This window comes from Bos grunniens, chromosome 6, assembly GCF_055505025.1.
Source record: "Bos grunniens cultivar Pamir isolate PY7600 chromosome 6, Bosgru_T2T1.0, whole genome shotgun sequence".
Taxonomy (NCBI): Eukaryota; Metazoa; Chordata; class Mammalia; order Artiodactyla; family Bovidae; genus Bos; species Bos grunniens.
In genome coordinates, this window is record NC_141170.1 from 32,919,634 (window position 1) to 32,944,221 (window position 24,588).

General features: G+C 39.6%; 1 protein-coding gene and 1 pseudogene across 3 annotated transcripts in view; both read left to right on the forward strand.

Annotated features, from left to right (window-relative positions):
* The window catches only part of LOC147370544 (UDP-glucuronosyltransferase 2C1-like), a 39,368-nt pseudogene extending 22,482 nt beyond the window's left edge, over nt 1-16,886 (forward strand). The window contains exon 6 of the transcript XR_015165349.1: nt 16,350-16,886. The product of XR_015165349.1 is annotated as a UDP-glucuronosyltransferase 2C1-like (transcript). The remainder of the gene's footprint in view (nt 1-16,349) is intronic.
* Nucleotides 16,887-19,511: 2,625 nt separating this feature from the next.
* LOC147370545 (UDP-glucuronosyltransferase 2C1-like) overlaps nt 19,512-24,588 on the forward strand; it is a 31,312-nt gene continuing 26,235 nt past the window's right edge. Inside the window, exon 1 of one of the 2 annotated variants that reach the window (XM_086405522.1) lies at nt 19,512-20,336. In XM_086405522.1, coding sequence (XP_086261648.1) covers nt 19,616-20,336 — 721 coding nt within the window. In that variant the 5' untranslated portion in view covers nt 19,512-19,615. The remainder of the gene's footprint in view (nt 20,337-24,588) is intronic. The other variant, XM_086405521.1, reaches the window with a different exon arrangement.

Below are 24,588 nucleotides of genomic sequence, written 5' to 3' on the forward strand. Positions count from 1 at the left end.
TCAGTCTTTCCAATGAATGTTCAGGACTGATTTCCTTTAGAATGGATTGGTTGGATTTCCTTGCATTCCAAGAGACTCTCAAGAGTCTTCTCAAACACCACAGTTAAAAACATCAATTCCTCAGTGCTCATCTTTCTTTATAATCCAACTCTCACATCCATACATGACCACTGGAAAAACCATAGCCTTGACTAGAAGGACCTTTGTTGACAAAGTGATGTCTCTGCTTTTTAATTGCTGTCTAGGTTGGTCATAGCTTTTCTTCCAAGGAACAAGTGTCTTAACTTCATGGCTGCAGTCACAATCTGCGTAGTTATAAACATTACCAGTTTAGAAACTTACTTCTGCTAATTTATAAGTAGGAGGAAGATCCCAGCCTCCTCATTTCCTGACAGAGAATAAAAACTGGACACTATCCATGAGCAAAATTATCTCTGGGAGTGTCCTAAAGGCCATGTAAGAAATTTTAGCAACACAGTAGAACAAAAAATCTGAGATAAATCACACAAGACCAGAATGATGGCAGCTTTATTTTACCAGCATCATCCCCAAGCCAGCATTACTCATCACCAAGAGAGAACTTTCAGCTAGAAAGAGTTCCTTGGCAGAGAAAGAAGAATGGATTGAATGACCAATATCTAAGTCCTTCTGGGGGCATAGAAATTGAAAAACAAATTCTAAATTTGTGTAAAGTCACAAGAGATCTCAAACAACCAAAGCAGTCCCAAGAAATAATGACATTGGAGACATCCAACTTGTTATTTAAAACTATACTACAAAGTTATAGCAATTTTAAAAAGAGGATATTGTCATAAAAATAGACCAATGGACAGGATTGAGAGCCCTGATACAAACCCTTATATATAAAGTTGAATAATATTTGAGAAAAAGTGAAGAATAACTCAATAGGAAAAGTGTTATCTCTTCAATAAGTAGTACTAGGGAAACTAAATAATCATATGCAGGAGAATAAAACTTGGACCCTTATATTACATTACTTCCCTCATAGCTCAGTTGGTAAAGATCTGTTTTCAATGCAGGAGACCAAGGTTCAATTCTGGGGTCAGGAAGAACTCCTGGAGAAAGAATTAGCAACCCACTCCAGTATTCTTTCCTGGAGAATCCCGTCTACAGAGGAGCCTGGTTGGATACTGTCCATGATGTCACAAGAGACAGACACGACTTAGAGACTAAACCACCGCATTACATTACTTACAAAACTTGACTAGAAATGGACTACAGACTTGAAGATAAGACCTGAAGCCATAAATGTCTTATTATAAAACTGGAGGAAAAGTTTCTTGACAAGGGTATTGGCAAGAAATGTTGGGATATGATACCAACAATACAAGGAACCAATGCAAAACAAAAGGTGGGGCTTTATCAAGCTCAAAAGCTTCTACACAGAAAAGTAAATGATTTACAAAATGAAGGTCAATGTACAAAATTGGAGAATATTTTGAAAATTACACATCTGATATAGACTGATATACAAAAGATATAAGTAACACATATTACTCAATAGCAATTTTTTTTTAAATGAATGGAGTTACTGAATACATATTTGCCCAAAGAAGACAGGTCAACAGGTACTTGAAAAGGGGATTGATGTTACTAAGCATCATGAAATGCAAATCAAAATCCCACCTCACACCTATTAGAATTGTTGTTGATGTTGTTCAGTCACTAAGTTGTGTCTGATGCTGTGACCCATTGACTACAACATGACAAGCTCCTCCATTCTCCACTGTCTCCTAGAGTTTGAAGTGCGATGCTGTCTAACCATCTCATCCTCTGCTGCCCCCTTCTCATTTTCCCTTCAATCTGCTCCAGCATCAGGTTTTTTGCAGTGAGTCAGTTCTTCACATGAGATGGCCAAAGTATTGGAGTTTCAGCTTCAGCATCACTCCTTCCAGGAATAGTCAGAGTTGATTTCCTTCAGGATTGATTGATTTGACCTCCTTGCTCTCCAAGGGACTCTCAAGAGTCTTCTTCAACACCACAATCAGAAAGCATAAAATCTTTGGTGCTCAGCCTTCTTTATGGTTCAGTGGTAAAGAAACCAGTTGCTGATACAGTTGTGGGATATGTAGGTTCGATTCCTGAGTCAGGAGATCCCATGGTATTTTTCAGTCCCTCAGTTGTGTCCAGCTCTGTGACCCCATAGGCTGTAGCAGGCCAGACTTTTCTGCCTGCCACACCATCTCCCGAGCTTGCTCAAATTCATGTTATCGAGACAGTGATGCCATCTAAGCATCTAATCCTCTTCGTCCCCTTCTCCTCCTGCCTTCAATCTTTCCCATAATCAGGGTCTTTTCTAATGAGTCAGCACTTCACATCAGATGGCCAAAATATTGGAGCTTCAGCTTCAGCATCAGTCCTTCCAGTGAATATTCAGGGTTGATTTCCTTTAGGATTGACCAGTTTGATCTCCTTGCAGACCAAGGGACTCCCAAAAGCCTTGTCCAACACCACAGTGAAAAAGCAATTCTTTGACTCTCAGCCTTCTTTATGGTCCAACTCTCACATCCATACCTGACTGCTGGGAAAAGCCATAGTTTGACTATATAGACTTTGTCAGCAAAGTAATTTCTATGCTTTTTAATACACGCTCTAGGTTTGTCATAGCTTTTCTTCCAGGACCAAGATTCTTCTAATTTCATGGCTGCACTCATCATCCACTGTGATTTTGGTGTCCAAGAAAATAAAGTCTGTCACTGTTTCCCCATCGATTTGCCATGAAGTGACGGGACTAGATGGCACGATCTTCATTTTTCGAATGTTGAGCTTTAAGCCAGCTTTTTCTCTCTCCTCTTTCACCTTCATCAGTAGACTATTTCCTCTTTGCTTTCTGCCATTCTGGTGGTGTCATCTGCGTATCTAAGGTTATAGATATTTCTCCTGGAAATCTTGATTCCAGCTTGTTCTTCATCCAGCTCAGCATTTTGCATTATGTACTATGCATACAAGTTAAATAAGCAGATTTACAATATACATCCTTGAAGTACTCTTTTCCCAGTTTGGAACCAGCCCATTTTTCCATGTCTGGTTCTTACTGTTGTTTTTTGACCTGCATATAGGTTTTGCAGGAGGCAGGTAGGTGGTCTGGTACTCCCATCTCTTGAAGAATTTTCCGTAGTTTGATTTGATCCACACAGTCAAAGGCTTTAGTGTAATCAATGAAGCAGAAGTAAATTTTTTCTGGAATTCTCTTGTTTTTCTAGCATCCAATGGATGTTGGCAATTTCATCTCTCATTCTTCTTCCTTTTTAAAATCCAGCTTGAACATCTGGAAAATCTCAGTTTATATACCATTGAAGCCAAGCTTGGAGAACTTTGAGCATTACTTTGCTAGTGTGTGAGGTGAGTACAATTGTGCAGTAGTTTGCACATTCTTTGGCAGCCTTTCTTTGGGATTGGAATGAAAACTGACCTTTTCCAGTCCTGTGGCCAATGCTGAGTTTTCCAAATTTGCTGGCATATTGAGTGCAACACCTTTACAGCATCATCTTTTAGGTTTTGAAGTAACTCAACTGGAATTCCATCACCTCCACTAGCTTTGTTCATAGTGATGCTTCCTAAGGCCCACTTGACTTCACACTCCACGATGTCTGGCTCTAGGAGAGTGATCAAACCATGGTGTAGGAAATGGGAACCCATTTCAGCGTTCTTGTTTGGAAAATCTTCCCCTGGTTTAGAAAATGGCAACCCACTCTAGTATTCTTGTTTGGAAAATCCCATGTATGGAGGAGCCTGGACTACTTTAATCTGTGGAGTCTGAAAGAGCAGGACACAACGGAGCATGCATGTATAAAATAACATTCAAACATGATTACTGCAGAACTATATCTTTGACTATACGGACCATTGTCAGCAAACTGATATCCTTGCTTTTTAATGTGCTGTTTAGGTTTATCATAGTTTTCCTTGCAATGAACAAGTGTCTTTTAATTTCATGGCAGCAGTCACAATCTGCAGTGATTTTGGAGCCTAAGAAAATAAAATCTATCACTGCTTCCAATTTTTCCCCTTCTATTTGCCTTGGAGTGATGGGACTATATACCATGGTCTTAGTTTTTTTAATGAGTTTCAAGCCAGCTTGGAACTTTCAGAATGGTCATCATTAAAAGACATGATCTAAGAGGTGAGGAGTAGCTCCTCTCTGCCCTCCTTTGCCTGTGCAGCTGCTCCTTGGCCGCCTCCCCTGACCTTGGGCGTGGGGTAGCTCCTCTCTGCAACCACCCCTGACCTCGGATGTGGGGTAGCTCCTCTCGGCCATGCTTCTGCGAGGTCTGTCTCAGCCGGCGCGCTTCTGCATTGGAAAGAAATGCAGAAAAGCAAAATTGCTGTCTGAGGAGGCCATACAAATAGCTGTGGAAAGAAGAGAAGCAAAAAGCAAAGGAGAAAAGGAAAGATATAAGTATCTGAATGCAGAGTTCCAAAGAATAGCAAGGAGAGATAAGAAAGCCTTCCTCAGCGATCAATGCAAAGAAATAGAGGAAAACAGAGTGGAAAAGCCTAGAGATCTCTTCAATAAAATTAGAGATACCAAGGGAACATTTCATGCAAAGATGGGCTCAATAAAGGGTAGAAATGGTATGGACCTAACAGAAGCAGAAGATATTAAGAACAGGTGGCAAGAATACACAGAAGAGCTGTACAAAAAAAAGAGCTTTATGACCTAGATAATCACGATGGTGTGACCACTCACCTAGAGCCAGACATCCTGGAATGTGAAGTCAAGTTGGTCTTAGAAAATATCACTATGAACAAAGCTAGTGGAGGTGATGGAATTCCTGTTGAGCTATTTCAAATCCTGAAAGATGATGCTGTGAAAGTGCCACACTCAATATGCCAGCAAATTTGGAAAACTCAGCAGTGGCCACAGGACTGGAAAAGGTCAGTTTTCATTCCAATCCCAAAGAAAGCCAATGCCAAAGAATGCTCAAACTATCGCACAGTTGCACTCATCTCACATGCTAGTAAAGTAATGCTCAAAATTGTCCAACCAGGCTTCAGCAGTATGTGAACCGTGAACTTCCAGATGTTCAAGCTAGTTTTAGAAAAGGCAGAGGAACCAGAGATCAAATTGCCAACATGCACTGTATCATGGAAAAAGCAAAAGAGTTCCAGAGAAACATCTATTTCTGCTTTATTGACTATGTTAAAGCCTTTGACTGTGTGGACCACAATAAACTGTGGAAAAGTCTGAAAGAGATGGGAATACCAGACCACCTGACCTGCCTCTTAAGAAACCTATATGCAGGTCAGGAAGCAACAGTTAGAACTGGACATGGAACAACAGACTGGTTCCAAATAGGAAAAGGAGTACGTCAAGGCTGCATATTGTCACCCTGTTTATGTAACTTCTATGCAGAGTACATCATGAGAAACGCTGGGCTGGAAGACGAACAAGCTGGAATCAAGATTGCTGGGAGAAATATCAAGAACCTCAGATATGCAGATGACACCACCCTTATGGCAGAAAGTGAAGAGGAACTAAAAAGCCTCTTGATGAAAGTGAAAGTGGAGAGTGAAAAAGTTGGCTTAAAGCTCAACATTCAGAAAACGAAGATCATGGCATCTGGTCCCATCACTTCATGGGAAATAGATGGGGAAACAGTGGAAACAGTGGCTGATTTTATTTTTTTGTGCTTCAAAATCACTGCAGATGGTGATTGCAGCCATGAAATTAAAAGACGCTTAGTCCTTGGAAGGAAAGTTATGACCAACCTAGATAGCATAATATTACTTTGCCAACAAAGGTCCATCTAGTCAAGGCTATGGTTTTTCCTGTGGTCATGTATGGATGTGAAAGTTGGACTGTGAAGAAAGCTGAGCTCAGAAGAATTGATGCTTTTGAACTGTGATGTTGGAGAAGACTCTTGAGAGTCCCTGGGAGTGCAAGGAGATCCAACCAGTCTGTCCTAAAGGAGATCAGTCCTGGGTGTTCATTGGAAGGAGTGAGGCTCAAGCTGAAACTCCAATACTTTGGCCACCTCATGTGAAGAGTTGACTCATTGGAAAAGACTCTGATGCTGGGAAGGATTGGAGACAGGAGGAGAAGGGGATGTCAGAGGATGACATGGATGCATGGCATCACTGACGCAATGGACATGAGTTTGAGTGAACTCTGAGAGTTGGTGATGGACAGGGAGGCCTGGTGTGCTGTGATACATGGGGTCACAAAGAGTCGGACACGACTGAGTGACTGAACTGAACTGAACTGAAATAAAGAGGTGAGGATTTAGAAAAAGAAAAATTCCACTGCACTCCAGGTGAGAATGTACATTGGTGCAGCCACTGTGGAAAACGGTATGGAAGCTTTTCAAAAGATCACCAGTAGAACTACACCACTATCCAGTGATCTCTCTTTCTGCTATATATCTAAAGAAATGAAAACAGAATATGGATGAGACATCTTCAGTTCAGTTCAGTTCAGTCGCTCAGTCATATGAGACTCTTTGCAACCTCATGGAGTGCAGTACAGCAAGCCTCTTTGTCCACTGCCAACTCTTGGAGTTTACTCAAACTCAAGTCCATTGAGTCGGTGATGCCATGCAGCCATCTCATCCTCTGTCGTCCCCTTCTCCTCCTACCTAAATCTTGCCCAGCATCAAGGTCTTTTCCAATGAGTTAGTTCTTTGTATCAGGTGGCCAAAGTAATGGAGTTTCAGCATCAGCATCAGTCCTTCCAATGAATATTCAGGACTGATTTCCTTTAGGATGGACTGGTTGGATCTCCGTGCAGAACAAGGGACTCTCAAGAGTCTTCTCCAACACCACAACTCAAAAGCATCGATTCTTCCATGTGAAGCTTTCTTTATAGTTCAACTCTCACATCCACACATGACTACTAGAAAAATCATAGCTTTGACTGGATGGACTTCGTTGGCAAAGTAATGTCTCTGCTTTTTAATATGCTGTCTGGGTTGGTCACAACTTTTCTTCCAAGGCACAAGCGTCTTTTAATTTCATGGCTGCAGTCACCATCTGTGGTGATTTTGGATTCTCAAAAAATAGTCTGTCACTGTTTCCACTGTTTCCCCATCTATTTGCCATGAAGTGATGGGACTGGATGCCATGATGTTAGTTTTCTGAATGTTGAGCTTTAAGCAAACTTTTTCACTCTCAAGTTTCACTTTCATCAAGATGCTCTTTAGTTCTTCACTTTCTGCCAAAAGGTTGGTGTCATCTACATATCTGAGGTTATTGATATTTCTCCTGGCAATCTTGATTCCAGCTGTGCTTCATCCAGCCCAGCATTTCTCATGATGTACTGAGCATATAAGTTAAATTAAATAAGGGTGACAATATACAGCCTGACATACTCCTTTCCCTATTTGGAACCAGTTTGTTGTTTCATGTCCAGTTCTAACCATTGCTTCCTGACCTGCATACAGATTTCTAAAGAGGTTAGATGGTCTGTTTTTCCCATATCTTTAAGAATTTCCAGAGTTTTTTGTGGTCCACACAGTCAAAGGCTTTGGCATAGTCAATAAAAGAGAAGTAGATGATTTTCTGGAACTCTCTTGCTTTTTCGATGATCGAACAGATGCTGGCAATTTGATAGCTTCACCCTAGTGCTAATTGCTGTATTATTCACAAAAGTCAAGGTATGAATTAAAACTTAGTGTCTTTAAATGAATGAATAGATAAAGAAAATGTGGTGTATGTATGTGAAGGAATATTATTTAACAAAGAAGACAAAAGAAATACTTCCACATTTGAAAACTTGTTATTGTGCTAGGTGAAGTAAGTCAGTGAATGACAAATATTATTTAGCATCACTTATACATGCAGCCTAATAATTCAAACTCATAGAAGTAGAGAGTAGACTGGTGTTTTCCAGGGTTTAGGAGTTGAAAGAGTAGAGAGACAAGCTTTGAGTAATAGGGAACAGGCTTTGAGTAATAAAATAAATAAGTTCTTGGGAACATTGTACAACATGGTAGTTAGCTGTGATCATAGACAAATAAATAAATTCTCAATAATGAAGGATTACATTATGTAACTCTGTTTCACATAAATAAAACAAATATATTCTTTGGAAAAAAGAAACTATATTAAAATTAAAATATTTCCCAGTGTTGGACAAATGTTACTATATGTCAGATAAATTCTTACTAGAAATTTTGTGTAAATCTATAAACATGCATTGACATTAGAGATTAAAATTATTTTATAAACATTTAAATTTTTTAAATATTGAATGACTTTTCACTATGAAGTCACTTACCAGTGTCTCTCTTTTATGTTTAACGTTTTTTTAATTGGAGATAACCGATTTAAAATGTTACATTAGTTTCTACCATGCAACAACGTTTTGTTGTTAAGTCACTCAGTTGTGTCCGACTCTGCAATCCCATGGACTGCACCACACCAGGCATCCCCATCCTAAACTATTTCCAGGCCTTTGGTCTCATGTTCATTGAATCAGTGACACCCTCCAACCATCTCATCCACTGTTGCTCCCTTCTCCTCCTGCTTTCAGTCTTTCTCAGAATCTGAGTCTTTTCAGACGAGTTGGCTCCTCCATCAGGTGGCCAAAGTACTGGAACTTCAGCTTCTGCATCAATACTTCTAATGAGTATTCAGGATTGACTTCCTTTAGGATTGACTGGTTTGATTTCCTTGCAGTTCAAGGGAATTTCAAGAGTCTTCTCCAATGCCACAGATGAAAAGCTTAATTTTTTCAGCACTCAGCCTTCTTTATGGTCCACCTCTCACATCTGTATATGATTACTGGAAAAAAATTTAGCTTTGACTAGTTGGACCTTTGTTGGCAAAGTGATGTCTCTGATTTTTAATATGCTACCTAATTCTGTCATAGATTTTCTTCCAAAGAGCAATCGTCTTTTAATTTCATGGCTGCAGTCATATCCACAGTGATTTTGGAGCTCCCCAAAATAAAGTCGGTCACTCTTTCCATTGTTTCCCCATCTATTTGCCATGGTCCTTCTAGTGAAGTTTCATGTATGGATGGAAGAGTTGGACCATAAAGAGAGTTGAGAACTGAAGATTTGATGCTTTTGAATGTGGAGTTGCAGAAGACTGGTGAGAGTCACTTGGACTACAAAGAGATCAAAGCAGTCAGTCCTAAGGGAAATTAGTCCTGAATTTTCATTGGAATGACTGATGCTGAAGCTAAAGCTCCAATACTTTGGCCACCTGTTCCTCAGAGTCACATCACTTTTATTTAGTGTCTTGGCATGCATAAAGTATTTGTTGTGCCATTATAAAATCAGCCTCCTGTGTCCCTGGTCACATCTCTCATTTTATTGATTACTTTGAACTATCTTTGTTATGTTCTTGTACAAGGAATATCCCCAGCTGGAGGTCTTAGACCCAAATATGCCTTGGGAAAACATCTTGGTGTATGCACAAACAGCGTTCTGAACTTGTGCCGACCTGCATTCCCAGGTCCACATTATGTTTCTACTTAGTTTAGGCCATGACGATCCCAACTAATAAACTGATGTACTTTTGTTTAGATTATGGTATTGCTATATTTTGCTTTTATTCTTTTCCCATGGTGTGTTTCTTATGGCTTAGCCAGACCAACAGGCAGCTGATTGTTAATCACTTCAAGAGCAGAAGGGGAAGACAGAGGAAGAGATGATTGGATGAATTCACAGACATGATGGACATGAGTTTGAGCAAGTTGTGGGATATGATGATAGACAGGGAAGCCTGGCACACTGCAGTCCATGGGGTTGCAGAGTCAGACACAACTGAGCTACTGAACTGAACTGATGAGACTGGATGCCATGATCTTTGCTTGTTGAATGCTGAGTTTGAAGCCAGCTATCTCACTCTCCTCCTTCATCTTCATCAAGATGCTCTTTAGTTCCTCTTTGCTTTCTGCCATAAGACTGGTGTCATCTGCATACCTGAGGTTTTTGCTGTTTCTCCTAGCACTCTTGATTCCACCTTGAGCTTCATCCAGCCTGGCATTTCTCATGAGGTACTCTGCATGCAAGTTAAATAAGCAGGGTTACAATATACAGGTTTGACATATTCCTTTCCCAGTTTAAAACCAGTCTGTTGTTCCATGTCTTGTTCTAACTTTTGCTTCATACAGGTTTTGCAGGAGGCAGGTATGGTGACCTGGTATTTCCATCTCTTTAAGAATTTTCCACAGTTTCTTGTGATTCACACAATAAAGTCTTTAATGTAGTCAATGAAGCATAAATTGATGTTTATCTGGAATTCCCTTGTTCTTTCTATGATCCAGCAGATGTTGGCAATTTGATCTCTGGTTCCTCTGCCTTTTCTAAATTCACTTTGAGCATCTGGAAGTTCTCAGTTCACAAACTGTTGAAGCCAAGCTTGGAGAATTTTGAGCATTACTTTGGTAGAATGTGAGATGAGAACAATTCTGCAGTAGTTTGAACATTCTTTGGCATTTTCTTTCTTTGGGATTGGAATGAAAACTGACCTTTTCTAGTCCTGTGACCACTGGTGAGTTTTCCAAGTTTGCTGGCATATTAAGTGCATAACTTTAATAGTATCATCTTTTGTGCTATGCTTAGTCACTCAAATTGTCTGACTCTTTGTGACCCCAATGACTGTAGCATGCCAGCCTCCTTGGGATTAGAAATAGCTCAGCTGGAATTTCATCACCTCCACTAGCTCTGTTCATAGTAATGCTTCCTAAGACCCATTTGACTTTGCACTCCAGGATTTCTGGCTCTAGATGAGTGTTCACACCATCGTGGCTATCTGGTTCATTAAGATCTTTTTTGTCTAAACTTTTGTGTATTCTTGCCACCTCCTCTTAATACCGTTTGCTTCTGTTCAGATCAGATCAGATCAGTCACTCAGTCGTGTCTGACTCTTTGTGATCCCATGAATAGCAGCACGCCAGGCCTCCCTGTCCATCACCAACTCCCAGAGTTCACTCAGACTCATGTCCATCGAGTCAGTGATGCCATCCAGCCATCTCATCCTCTGTCGTCCCCTTCTCCTCCTGCCCCCAATCCCTCCCAGCATCAGAGTCTTTTCCAATGAGTCAACTCTTCGCATGAGGTGGCCAAAGTACTGGAGTTTCAGCTTTAGCATCATTCCTTCCAAAGAAATCCCAGGGCTGATCTCCTTCAGAATGGACTGGTTGGATCTCCTTGCAGTCCAAGGGACTCTCAAGAGTCTTCTCTTAGGTTCCTACAATTTCTGCCTTTATTTTGCTCATATTTGCATGAAATGTTTCCTTGGTACTCTAATTTTCTTGAAGAGATCTCTAGTCTTTACCATTCTATTGTTTTCTTCTATCTTTGCATTGATCACTTAGGAAAGCTATCTTATCTCTCCTTGTTATTCTTTGAAACTCTGCATTCAGATGGATATATTTTTTCTTTTCTCCATTGTCTTTCACTTCTCTTCTTTTCTCAGCTATTTGTAAGGCCCCTCAGACTACCATTTTGCTTGTTTGCATTTCTATTTCCTGGGGATGGTTTTAATCATGGCCTCCTGTACCATATTATGAATTTCTGTCCATAGTTCTTCAGGCACTTGGTCTATCAGATCTAAATCCTTGACTCTAATTGTCACTTCCTCTGTATAATCATCAAAAGGGATTTGATTTAGGTCATACCTGAATTGTCTAGTGGTTTTCCCTACTCTCTTCAATTTAAGTCTGAATTTGCCAATAAGAAGTTTTAGATATGAGCCACAGTCAGCTCCCAGTCTTGTTTTTTGCTGACTGTATAGAGCTTCTCCATCTTTGGCTGCAAAGAATTTAATCAATCTGACTTTAGTATTGACCATCTGGTGATGTCCATGTGTAAAGTCATCTTGTGTTGTTGGAAGAGGGTGTTTGCCATAATCAGTGTGTATTCTCTTGGCAAAACTCTGTTAGTCTTTGCCCTGCTTCATTTTGTACTGCAAGGCCAACTTTGCCTGTTACTCTTGGTATCTTGCCTTCCTTCTTTTGCGTGCTGGTCCCTTATGGTAAAAAGGACATCTTTTGTTTGGTGTTAGTTCTAGAAAGTCTTGTAGGTCATCAAATTCAGCTTCTTTGGCATCATTGGTTGGGGCATATACTTGGATTATTGTGATTTTGAATGATTTGCCTTGAAACCAACAGAGATGTTTCTGTCATTTTTGAGATTGCACCCAAGTTTTGCTTTTTGAACTCTTTTGTTGACTATGAGGGCTACTGTATTTCTCTAAGTGATTCTTTCCCACAGTAGTAGATGTAATGGTCAGTTAAATTAAATTCATCTATTGTGGTCCATTTTAGTCCACTGATTCCTAAAATGTCAGTGTCACGCTTGCCATCTCCTGTTTGATCTCTTCCAATTTACCTTGATTCGTAGGCCTAACATTCCAGGTTCCTATGCAATGTTGTTCATTACAGCATTGGACTTTACTTTCACCACCAGTTCAGGTAAGTTCAGTTGCTCAGTTATGTCCAACTGTGAATCGCAGCACGCAAGGCCCCCCTCTGCATCACCAACTTCCGGAGTCCACCCAATCCCATGTCCATTGAGTCAGTGATGCCATCCAACCATCTCATCCTCTGACGTCCCCTTCTCCTCCTGCCCCCAATCTCTCCCAGCATCAGAGTCTTTTCCAATGAGTCAACTCTTCGCATGAGGTGGCCAAAGTACTGGAGTTTCAGCTTTAGCATCATTCCTTCCAAAGAACACCCACGACCAATCTCCTTTAGAATGGACTGGTTGTATCTCCTTGCATTCAGGGACTCTCAAGAGTCTTCTCCAACACCACAGTTCAAAAGCATCAATTCTTCGGCACTCAGCTTTCCTCACAGTCCAACTCTCACATCCATACGTGACCATAGGAAAAACCATAGCCTTGACTGCTGCTGCTAAGTTGCTTCAGTGGTGTCCGACTCTGTGCGACCCCATAGAGGGCAGCCCATCAGGCTCCCCCATCCCTTGGATTCTCCAGGCAAGAACACTGGAGTGGGTTGCCATTTCCTTCTCCAATGCATCAAAGTGAAAAGTGAAAGTGAAGTCACTCAGTCATGTCCGACTCCTAGCGACCCCATGGACTGCAGCCCATCAGGCCCCTCCATCCATGGGATTTTCCAGGCAAGAGTACTGGAGTGGGTTGCCATTGCCTTCTCCATAGCCTTGACTAGATGGACCTTTGTTGGCAAAGTAATGTCTCTGCTTTTGAATATGCTATCTAGGTTGGTCATAACTTTCCTTCCAAGGAGTAAGCATCTTTTAATTTCATGGCTGCAATCACCATCTGCAGTGATTTTGGAGCCCAGAAAAATAAAGTCTGCCACTGTTTCCACTGTTTTCCCATCTATTTCCCATAAAGTGATGGGACCAGATGACATGATCGTCATTTTCTGAATGTTGAGTTTTAAGCCAACTTTTTCAGTCTCCTCTTTCACTTTCATCAAGAGGTTCTTTAGTTCTTCACTTTCTGCCATAAGGGTGGTGTCATCTGCATATCTGAGGTTATTGGTATTTTTCCTGGCGATCTTGACTCCAGCTTGTGCTTCTTCCAGCCCAGTGTTTCTCATGATGTACTCTGCATATAAGTTAAATAAGTAGGGTGACAATATACAGCCTTGACGTACTCCCTTTCAACACCAGAGACATCCACAAATAGCTGTCATTTTCACTATGGGTCAGCCTCTTCATTCCTTTTGGGACTGTTTCTCTGACTTCTTCAGTCACATATTGGACACCTACAGACCTGGGGAGGGTTCATCTTTCGGTGTTATATTGTTTTGCCTTTTCATACTGTTTATGGGTTTCTCAAAGCAGAATGCTGAAGTGGTTTGCCGTTCCCTTCTCAAGTACAACCTGAATCATGCTAAATATATATATATGCCTGTCTCTGACCTGCATCCCATCCCACCCCTCTCTGTTTTTGTGGCAATCTCTAAGGTGTCCACGTCTTTTTGACCCCATCAACTGTTGCCTGCTAGGCTCCTCTGTTAGTAGGATTTTCCAGTGCAGAATGCTGGAGTGGTTTGCTATTTCTTCCTCCTGAGGATCTCCCTGAACCAGGGATGAAACGTGTGTCTGTGCTTCTCCTGCAGATTCTTTACCACTGTTCCACCTAGGAAGACCCAGAGCACCAGGCTGAGCTGCCTGTGGTATACAGCAACTTCTAACTGCCTGTCTACTTTACACATGATAGTGTATATATGTTAGGACTATTCACTCAATTCATCCAACTGGGTTCTACTCCTGCTGTGTCCACAAATCTGTTCTCTACATCTGTATTTCTATTCCTACCCTACAAATGGGGTTATCAGTACTATTTTTTTTCTAGGTTACAATATTAATATATGATATTCTTTTTTCTCTTTCTGACTTACTTTACTCTTTAAAACAACACCAGGTTCCATCAGTGTCTCTTAACATCACATCTTATTTTTTTTGCTATATTATCAGTGCAATGTTATCAAAGCTTACAATGTACTAATCTTGTCCATGACCACAATTTCCAATATCATTTAGCATTAGTTTCATATTTATATGTACTTAATGATGCAGTTTATGCCCTAATAGAGTACATCTATTTATTTTATTGATTTTTTTATCTGATAAATATTATGTTTCTGTGTCTGTCTTGGAACTTCTGTCACGATTATTTGTTTTCCTGAGATATATTCAAAAGTACTCATTCCTTAAATTCCTGTGTATTAGGAAAGGTCTACCTATTTTTTTTTTTTTTTTTTTTAACGAAAGGGCAGCAGGGCTTTGTTTATTTTTTTATGGTGTATAGTTCTTTTCCTCAAAGCTTTTTACATACTTTCCCATGATTTTCTACAATTTAATGTTCTGCATTCTCTGTCAATGATGATTGCACTTTGGTGTGGGTAAATAACTTCCTCCTTCACAAACCCAAGGAAATCTTGCTTCTAAGTCAGCCATTCAAAGCCTTCAACCAAATCCTGGTGGGGTCTTCTGTTCCTTGACAGAAGTTAGAAGGGGTAGTGTTCTATGCGTTGCCATCCTTCCATCTCACCACTGCATGTGCAGCCCTCTGTTATTGTTGTTGTTCAGTCACCCAGTTGTGTCTACTCTTTGCAACCCCATGAACTGCAGCATAATGGGGCTCTCTGTTCCTCACCATCCCCCAGAGTTTGCCCAAGTTCATGTTCATTTTCAGTGTTGCCATCCAACCGTCTCATCCTCTGATGCCCTCTTCTCCTTCTATCCTCAATCTTTCCCAGTATCATATACTTTTCCAATGAGTTGTTTGTTATCAGATCACCAAAATACAGGAGCTTCAACTTCAACATCAGTACTTCCAGTGAATATTCAGGATTGATCTCCCTTATGATTGACTGGTTTGATCTCCTTGCTATCCAAGGGACTTTCAGGAGTCTTCTCTAGCACCACAGTTGAAGGCATTAGTTATTTGGCATTTTACCTTAGGAAGATCATAGCCTTGACTATTCAGACCTTTTTTGGCAGAGTAATGTTTCTGGTTTTCAACACACAGCCCTCTTTGCTGCTGCTGCTAAGTCACTTCAGTCGTGTCCGACTCTGTGTGACCCCATAGATGGCAGCCCACCAGGCTCCCCCGTCCCTGGGATCCTCCAGGCAAGAACACTGGAGTGGGTTGCCATTTCCTTCTCCAATGCATGAAAGTGAAAAGTGAACGTGAAGTTGCTCAGTTGTGTCCGACCTTCAGAGACCCCATGCACTGCAGCCTTCCAGGCTCTGTCCATGGGATTTTCCAGGCAAGAGCACTGGAGTGGGGTGCCATTGCCTTCTCCCAGCCCTCTTTAGCCTGAAGCAAAAATGCCAGCATCTATTCAGTCTCAGGCCCTACTTCTTGCCCAGAGGGTCACATGAAGCTTTTTTTGCTTTCATCTGAAATGTCAGGACCATGAAGATCACAGACTGAAACCATTTCCTGTTACTGCTGAAGTCTTGTTAACACTGACACTCCAGCCCAAACCTGGGGAAGAGTGAAGAAGTGGGGAAAGGGTTCCTCTTTCATAGACCTTCCCCTCCATGCTGCTTCCTGTCACTATCATGTTCCCAATACCACACTCAGCAAGTTAGATCAAAATTCTGTATTCTCAAGCTACACATTCTAATCATCATTCCTAGTTCGGTACTTTCAGAATGCTATTTCCAACTGGAAATTAGTTTCTCTCCCACTTCCCATAATTACTGAGACTATAAAGCATCCAACACATTCAAACTGATGAGCCATCACATCTAGAAATATCTCAAGAGGAAACAAAATTTCCTATGATTTTCATATTCTTGGTGATATCATTTATGACACAATTTATCATATAATTAATTACACAATATATTTTTATAATATATAACTGCTTTAGGTATATCATGTCCTTAACGAACTTTTCAAGTTGCTATTTATTTATTCAATTTTAGCTATAAAGAGAATGCTATGAAGTTATCAAGAATTCACCATGATCAGCCTGTGAAACCCCTGGACCGAGCAGTCTTCTGGGTTGAGTTTGTCATGCGCCACAAAGGAGCCAAGCACCTTCGACCAGCTTTCCATGACCTCAACTGGTTCCAGTACCACTCTTTGGATGTGATTGGCTTCCTGCTAGCTTGCGTGGCAACTGTTGCATTCCTGGTCACTAAATGTTGCCTGTTTTGTTACTGGAAGTTTGGTAAGACTGCAAAGAAGAAAAAGAGAGAATAGTTTTTCTGTCTTTTTTTTTTTTTTTTGACAGTTGAACTAGAAACCTTGACAGAGTCTATCTGAATAATCCAGCCACTGATTTGGAAAGATTTCTCTCCTATTCTTCTGGGTTCTTTTCCATTCTTCAACTTATCATGTTAAAGATCAAAGACTCACTCCAAAAATATGCCACATGATTCAGAATTAAGGTTTAAAATAATCTATTCTTTACAAAGATACAACAGATGAATAAACATATGGAAATTGTTACCATTAAAGACTTAGTGCTTTATTTTATTCATTGCTTTTAGTTCAACCAGTTGAGATGCTGTTTGAGGCCTCAGGAACATAATGATTTATTCTATTTCCATACTGATCAGGTTGAATATTTCTTAAATATATAACATAATTTAGGGTTCAATAATCAATAATTATTTCATATTCTCTAAAAGAAGTATACAAGAACTAATGCAGAACACACTCTAGACAGAGCTTCTTTGCCAGTAAGGAATATTGAAGTCTGTTAGGGTTTCTACTCTGCTGTAAAGCACATTTTACACCATCAATTTCCTTCCATATTATTCCACATTAGACTTTGTCCCTTTTGGAATACAAAACATTGTTTTTGTGTGTGTTGGTGGTGTTTCTCATTTGAAGATTATCCTTCATTTGGATATTAATAATGATAGTACTTCATTTGTACTGTAACACTTCTTGGCTTCAGAGAACTAGCTGACTCTTGTATGTTTGCATGGTTATTGGTATGATAGACCAAAGTAAATGACTGGAATTTAATACCCACTCTTTTAAAATAACTTAAGTACAATAAGGCTGTATATTGTCATTCTGTTTATTTAACTGTATGCAGAGTGCATCATGTGAAATGCTGGTCTGGATGAATCACAAGTAGGAATTGAGATTGCTGCAGAAATGTCAACCTCAGGTGATACACAGTTGATACCTCTCTAATGACAGAAAGTAAAAAGGAACTAAATAGCCTTTTGATGAGGGTAAAAGAGGGGAAAGCTGGCTTAAAGCTGAGCATTAAAAAAAAAAATGAAAATCATGGCATCTGGTCCCATCATTTCATGGCAAATAGAAGGAGGAAAAGTGGAAACAGTGCTTTCTTGTCTTCTAAAATCACTGTGGATGGTGACTGTATCAATAAAATTAAAAGACACTTGCTCCTCAGAAGAAAAGCTATGAAAAACCTAGTTCAGTTCAGTCGCTCAGTCATGTCCGACTCTTTGCGACCCCATGAAGCTCAGCACGCCAGGCCTCCCTGTCCATCACCAACTCCTGGAGTTCACCCAAACCCATGTTCATTTAGCCGGTGATGTCATCCAACCATCTCATCCTCTGTTGTACCCTTCTCTTCCAACCCTCAATCTTTCCCAGGGTCTTTCCCAATGAAACTCTTTGCATGGAAAGACATACCATAGTCTGGAATTGGAAGAATCAATATTATCAAAATTTCTACAGTATTCAAGGCAATCTAGATTCAAAGTAATCCCTACCAAATTACCAATGGAAGTTTTCATAAACTATCACAATTAAAGAAAAAAATTAGGGAGACACAAAAGACCCTGAATGATGAAAGCAATTTTGAGAAAGAAAAAAAGAGATGGAGAAATAAGCTTGCCCAGACAACACTATAAAGCTATAGTCATCAAGACAGTATGGTACTGGCACAAAACAGATACAGATTACTGGAACAGCATAGACAGTCCAGAAATAAACCCACAGACCTATCATCAATCTCTAACTGTGGATAAAAAACCAGGGTCTTCAATAGGTGGTGCTGGGAAAACTGGAAAGATACATGTAAAGGAATGAAAATAGAACACAATTTAACACCATACACAAAAGTTAACTCAAAATGGATTAAAGACCTAAATGTAAGACCAAACACCAAAACATTCTTTGAATAAATCACAATGATATATATATTTTTTGATCCATTTCCAAGAGTATTGGAAATGAAAACAAAACTAACAAGTGGGATCAAATTAAACTCAAAAGCTGTTGCACAACAAAATGGAACATGATCAAAATAGGAAGGCAACCTTTGGAGTGGGAAAAAAACATTTACAGATGAAGAAATAGACAGGGATTAATCTTCAAAATATTGCAGCAACACAGATAGATGTGGAAGTTATCATACTAAGTGAATAAGGAATACAGAGAAAGATAAGTACCACATTGCTTATATGTGCAAAAAAAAAAAAAAAACCACAAAAAACAAAAACCTTATTTACAAAACAAAAACAGACTTACACACTAAAAACAAACTTAAGGTTACAGAAGGGATTAGCAGATATAGACCACTATATTTCAAATAGTTAAATCAACAAGAACTTACTATATATATAGCAGAGGAAATTCTGCTCAATATTGTGTAGCAATGTAAATGTGAAAAGAATTTTGAAAAGAGCAGATATATGTACATGTATAACTGAATCACTTTGCTGTACACCTGAAACTAACACATTGTTAATCAACTATAATCCAATATAAAATTAAAAATAAAATAAATCTCCTTGCCTTAACATCTCTTAAAGTGTGCGTATTTCTGGCAATAAGTGATGATCTCTTCTGTACCTAAAATATCTAGAAGAGTTATCAGTAAAAGAAACACTACAGAGATCTTCTTGTTCAAATGAGCACAAAAATAAAACCAGGAAAAACAATCCAAATAATCTAGCCTTAATAGAATATGAAATCACATAATTTTGGGTTTTCAAATATTACTTAGAAGTTATTATGGATTTGTGTTTAAGCCTGAGTATATATTTCCTAACTCAGTGTATTGTGTTTTATCAAGGTTTTTTTTTTTTTTTTTTAATCACTTCAAAGCAGTTGCTGTCCATTTTAATCCATAATACAAAGTGCACACTTCAAAGTTCAGTCCAACCTATTATAAACTGATAGAGATTGTTAAGGAGAGATCTTTGGATTGTGAGTTTCATGCATTTGGTTTAAGATTTAATTCAAGCAAGAGTTAACCATGAAGATTGTGAAAGGTTTCTGCATCCTTTTCATGCTGCATCTATGTCTCCTTGACTCCGGGAGGACGGGCAAAGTTCTTGTATGGCCTGTGGATTTTAGTCACTGGATTAATTTACAATTTATTCTAGAAGAGCTTCACCTTCGTGGGCATGAGATAACTGTCCTGGTACCTTCACAAAATCTTCTGATTGATCATACCAAGGTTCCCTATCATGTGGAGATCCTCCAGCTTTCAGTAACTGAAGAAACTTTCATGGAAGAGTTCAATAGCATGCTCTATGAAGAAATTTTTGAACTGCCAAAACTCTCATGGTGGGAAATCCAAATAAAACTGGCAGACTTAGTCAGAAAATTTTTATTAACAAACAAAAGAGTGTGTGACAGTGCTATCACAAACAAGGAGTTACTCAGCAGGCTACAGGCAGCCAAGTTTGATGTCTGTATTGCCGACCCTTTAAGTTTTTGTGGGGAATTGGTGGCTGAACTCCTGAATATTCCATTTATATTCACTTTTCGGTTTTTCTATGGGAATGCCATTGAAAGATTGTGTGCTGGGCTTCCTATGCCTTCTTCATATGTTCCTGGTGTCACATCAAGACTGACAGACAAGATGACTTTTATACAGAGGCTGCAGAACTGGTTACTGTATACAGTGAGTGACATGATATATTCATATTATATATTTCCAGAATGGGATGAATATTACAGCAAGGTTTTAGGTAAGAATAATATGTATATAATAAATATTCTTATATTCTATAAATATTGTAAACATTTATCTGACTGTATGAAAACTTACAAATGGTATTTTAGGGTGACTACACTGTTTTGAATGTAAAAATTAATAACACTCTCTCTTTTTTTTTTTTTTGGTTTTGTGTTATATGATTGGATCATAAAATTCCCTCTTCTAGGGGATCTTCCCAACCCACAGATCGAACCCGGGTCTCCTGTATTTCAGATTGATTCTTTACCATCTGAGCCACCAGGGGAACCCTGATATATATCCAAGAAGGAATATTCTCTATATTTAAGTTTAAGTTTTTGGAGTGTCTGGAAAACCCAAATCTGACAGTGTGCTTAATTTCCATAACCTTGGACTACTCTGTGTTCTTGCTTCTCCTGTTTCACAACCTGTTTTCTTCCTGATTAACTTGCTCTTCCTAAGGCTTTATATTTGTGTTCTATGAAGGAATGGTTAATTTATGACAAGGTTTGCAATGTGATGAGCATGAAACTAGAAAATAAATAATGTAGTTTGGTTTCATTTGGTCTTGTTTTCAAAAGTGTAAAAATGAAAGAAGTCTTTTTCCTATAGGACCATGTTTCTAGATTTTTACCTCACTTCAGTGTTTTGTTCTTGTTGTTCTATTTAAGGTTAGAGGTCATTAGATGTCAACTAGTGACTTTTGACCCTGAGCATAAATTTTTTCTCTATTTGAACAAGCCCATTTACCCTTTATATTTTGCTTTTGAATAATTTATTTTTTATTATGTTTACATGATTATGGTAAGGAAATTTTGCATAAGAGGCAAATTATCTTATAGAAAGCAGTACATTTCATGTATTATTTAGTTAGATTTTTTGAGGTATTACTAACATGCAGCATTGTATTAGCTTCAGATGGTGACAAAAAATTAGTCAATAGTTAACCTAGAATAGTATGGAAGATTTCATTTGAGCCAATATGAGGATTATAACCCTGGAGAAAATCTGTCAGGAAGCTCTGAGGAATGCTCTGCCCATTAGAAATTAAAGAACTATCATATACGTTTTTGAGGGAAGGGGTTATTCTTGAAAGTGTTATACATCAGAACATTATATTGCCAGTTTATGTAGTCCTAAAAAATGAGTAGTGGGTCATTGTGACCCCTTAAAAGATTAAGGAAAGAATGTTAGCTTATAATGAGTTACCTTGCTGGTGCCAGGATGAAATTTTTTTTTGTAGCGTAAACTTCCCTGTGTCTTCTGAGGGGATTTAGTTAATGTATAATGCAGAAGCACATTGCACACTAAAATAGGGAGTGCCGGGCAGTGGCTCAACTGGTAGAGAAATTTTTATGCAAAATTTTGCTTCCCCAGACTTAAAAATAATTTTGTTTCAACACAGGTATACAACAAGATGATTAGATATTTGTACCTATTGTGAAATAATCACCAAATAATATCTATAATATTATAGATATTAATATTATCTCTCCATATTATCTATCACTATTTAATATCTATAAATTATCACTATAATATCTATCACATATTATCTATGTGATATCTATATTATCACATAATATCTATAACATAATATCTATATCGCATAATATATATCACATATTATAATACCTATCGCATATTAATATTACCTTTCCATAATATCTATCACTATGCATAAATACAGATAATATTTATTTGAGAACTTCTAATTTCTACTTCTGTCATTTTTGAGACTTGACCCAAGTACTGCATTTCACACTCCTTTCTTGACTATAAGGGACCCTCCCATTTCTTCTAAGTGATTCTTGCCCATGGTAGTAGACATAATGGTCAGCTGAATTAAATTCACACATTCCAGTTCATTTTAGTTCACTGATTCCTAAAATCTCTATATTCACTCTTGCTATCGCCTTTTTGATTACTTCCAATTTATGCTGATTCATGGACCGAACATTCCAAGTTCCTGTGCAATATTCTTCTTACAGCATCGGACTTTACTTCCATCACCAGTCACATCTACACCTGGGCATTATTTTTGCTTTTGCTCCATCTCTTCATTATATCTGGAGTTATTTCTCCACTCTTCTCCAGTAGCATATTGGGCATCTACCGACCTACAGATTTCATCTTTCAGTGTCATATCTTTTTGCCTTTTCATACTGTTTGTGGGGTTCTCAAGGCAAGAATACTGAAGAGATTTGGCATTGTCTTCTCCAGTGTACCAGGTTTTGTCAGAATTTTCCTCCGTGACCCGTTAGTCTTGGGAGGCCCTACAAGGCATGGCTCACAGTTTCACCGAGTTAGACAAGGCTGTGGTCCATGTGATCATTGTGATTAGTTTTCTGTGACTGTGATTTTCATTCTGTCTGCCCTCTGATGAAAAGGATAAGAGGCCTGTGGAAGTTTCCTGATGGGAGAGACTGTCTGTGGGGGAAACTGGATTTTTCCTAATGGGAGGGACCATGTTCAGTGAATCTTTAATCCAATTTTCTGCTGATAGGTGTGGCTGGGTTCCTTCCCTGTTGTTTAGCCTGAGACAAAACTTTCAACCCTTGCCTCCACCAGAGACTCCTGAACACTCAAAGGAAAGTCTGGCTCAGTCTCCCATGGCCTCCAAAGTCAAATTTCCTGGGGGTTCTCAGTTGGATTTGCTGGATTCCCAGGTTGGAAAATCTGTTCTGGGTCTGAGAACTTTCTTACCAGTGTGAGAATTTCTTTTTCATAATTGTTCTGCAGTTTGTATGTCATGTGCTCAGTGGCTCTATGGTGGGGCTAATGGCGACCTCCTCCATGAGGCTTATGCCACACACTGGGTAATCCAGGTTTGCTGCAGTCAGTCCCTGTTCCCACAGCAAACCACTGCTGACCCGTACCTGTGCACGAGACACTCAAACAATCAAAGGCAAGTCTGGCTCAGTCTCTGTGTCAGGGACGTCTGGGTCTCGGTGGGCACAAGATTTTGCTTGAGTCCTCCAAATATCTCTGGCAAGTTATGGGGCTTGATTCTAAATGCAATTTTGCCCCTCCTACCATCTTACTTAGGCTTCTCCTTTGCCCTTGGAATTGGGATATCTTTTTTCTGGTGGACTCCAACATTCTCCTGTCCATGGTTGTTTAGCAGCTAGTTGCAACTTTGGAGTTCACACAGAAGATGAATGTTGGGGGCCAGAGTGAAGTACTCCGCCCATGGCAAAGGTCATGAGGAAGGAGGCTCGACATACGCAAAGGCGGGATCGAGCCTCAGGAGTCCCCCTGGAAATCCTCGAGCGTCTACCCCCATAACCAGAGCCTGCCTACTTTACTACTTTGTGCTCTTACCTACACCTCTGACTTTACGGGGGGCTGTCCCCCACCACCTCTTTCGGAGAAGGAGTTAACCTAGAGCTCCAGTCAATAAAAACTCTTGGGTGTGACAAGAGTGTTTTAACCTACAAACTCCTCTGAAGGTTCTCTGGCCTGCCTGACAGGCTCGTCCGGCCACATGTGATTGCTCACAGCCTCCCAACCGTGAGAGGCACGAGATGCTTTAAACCTTCTAAAAACAGGTTCCTTAGAAAAGTTAGAAAACTATTAGTATAAGTATAATGGGCTAATTAGAAATTGTGTTGGTGAAGGGTTTTTCATTTGTTGAGCCAATGTTTGTTGCTAAGTCTCCATATCCCCTGCCCTTACACACATTAATGAATATATAGAATTGACCTTTGATATTAATCACGTTAGACCTTAGGCTAAGTAAATTCTTTCCTTAACTAAAACCCACTACACCCTCACCCTGTAGGAGTGTAACTTTACCTGGGTGGCGTCTGTTTTGAGAATAATCAGCCCTGGAGAAATAAGTGTCCTGATTGACTGACCGCTGTCACAAGGAGAGGGTCGTAAATTGTCAGCAGGCCCCCCTGGCCAGAAGATGATGTAACACCCCTAAGACCTCTGTATACATTTGTGTGAAGCACCTGACTTTACTAAAAGTCAGGACTGCTGTCCCCACGTGACTTTTGTATAACATCCTAGTGTATAAAAACAGACTCTGGAAAATAAAGAATTGGGATCAGTTTCTCGAAATACTGGTCTTCCCATGTCGCTCTCTCTCTCACTCTGGCTGAGTCTCCATCTGGAGCGCGGAACCCACCATGCTTACTAATTATGCCTGGGCTTCTAAGATCCGACCGGGGAGGCCTCAGTGTCTCCTCTCCTTCGGGAGAACGGAAGGACGCCTGCGGCCTACGTAAGTGGTGCAATCTTCTTGTCTTGAAGTTTTA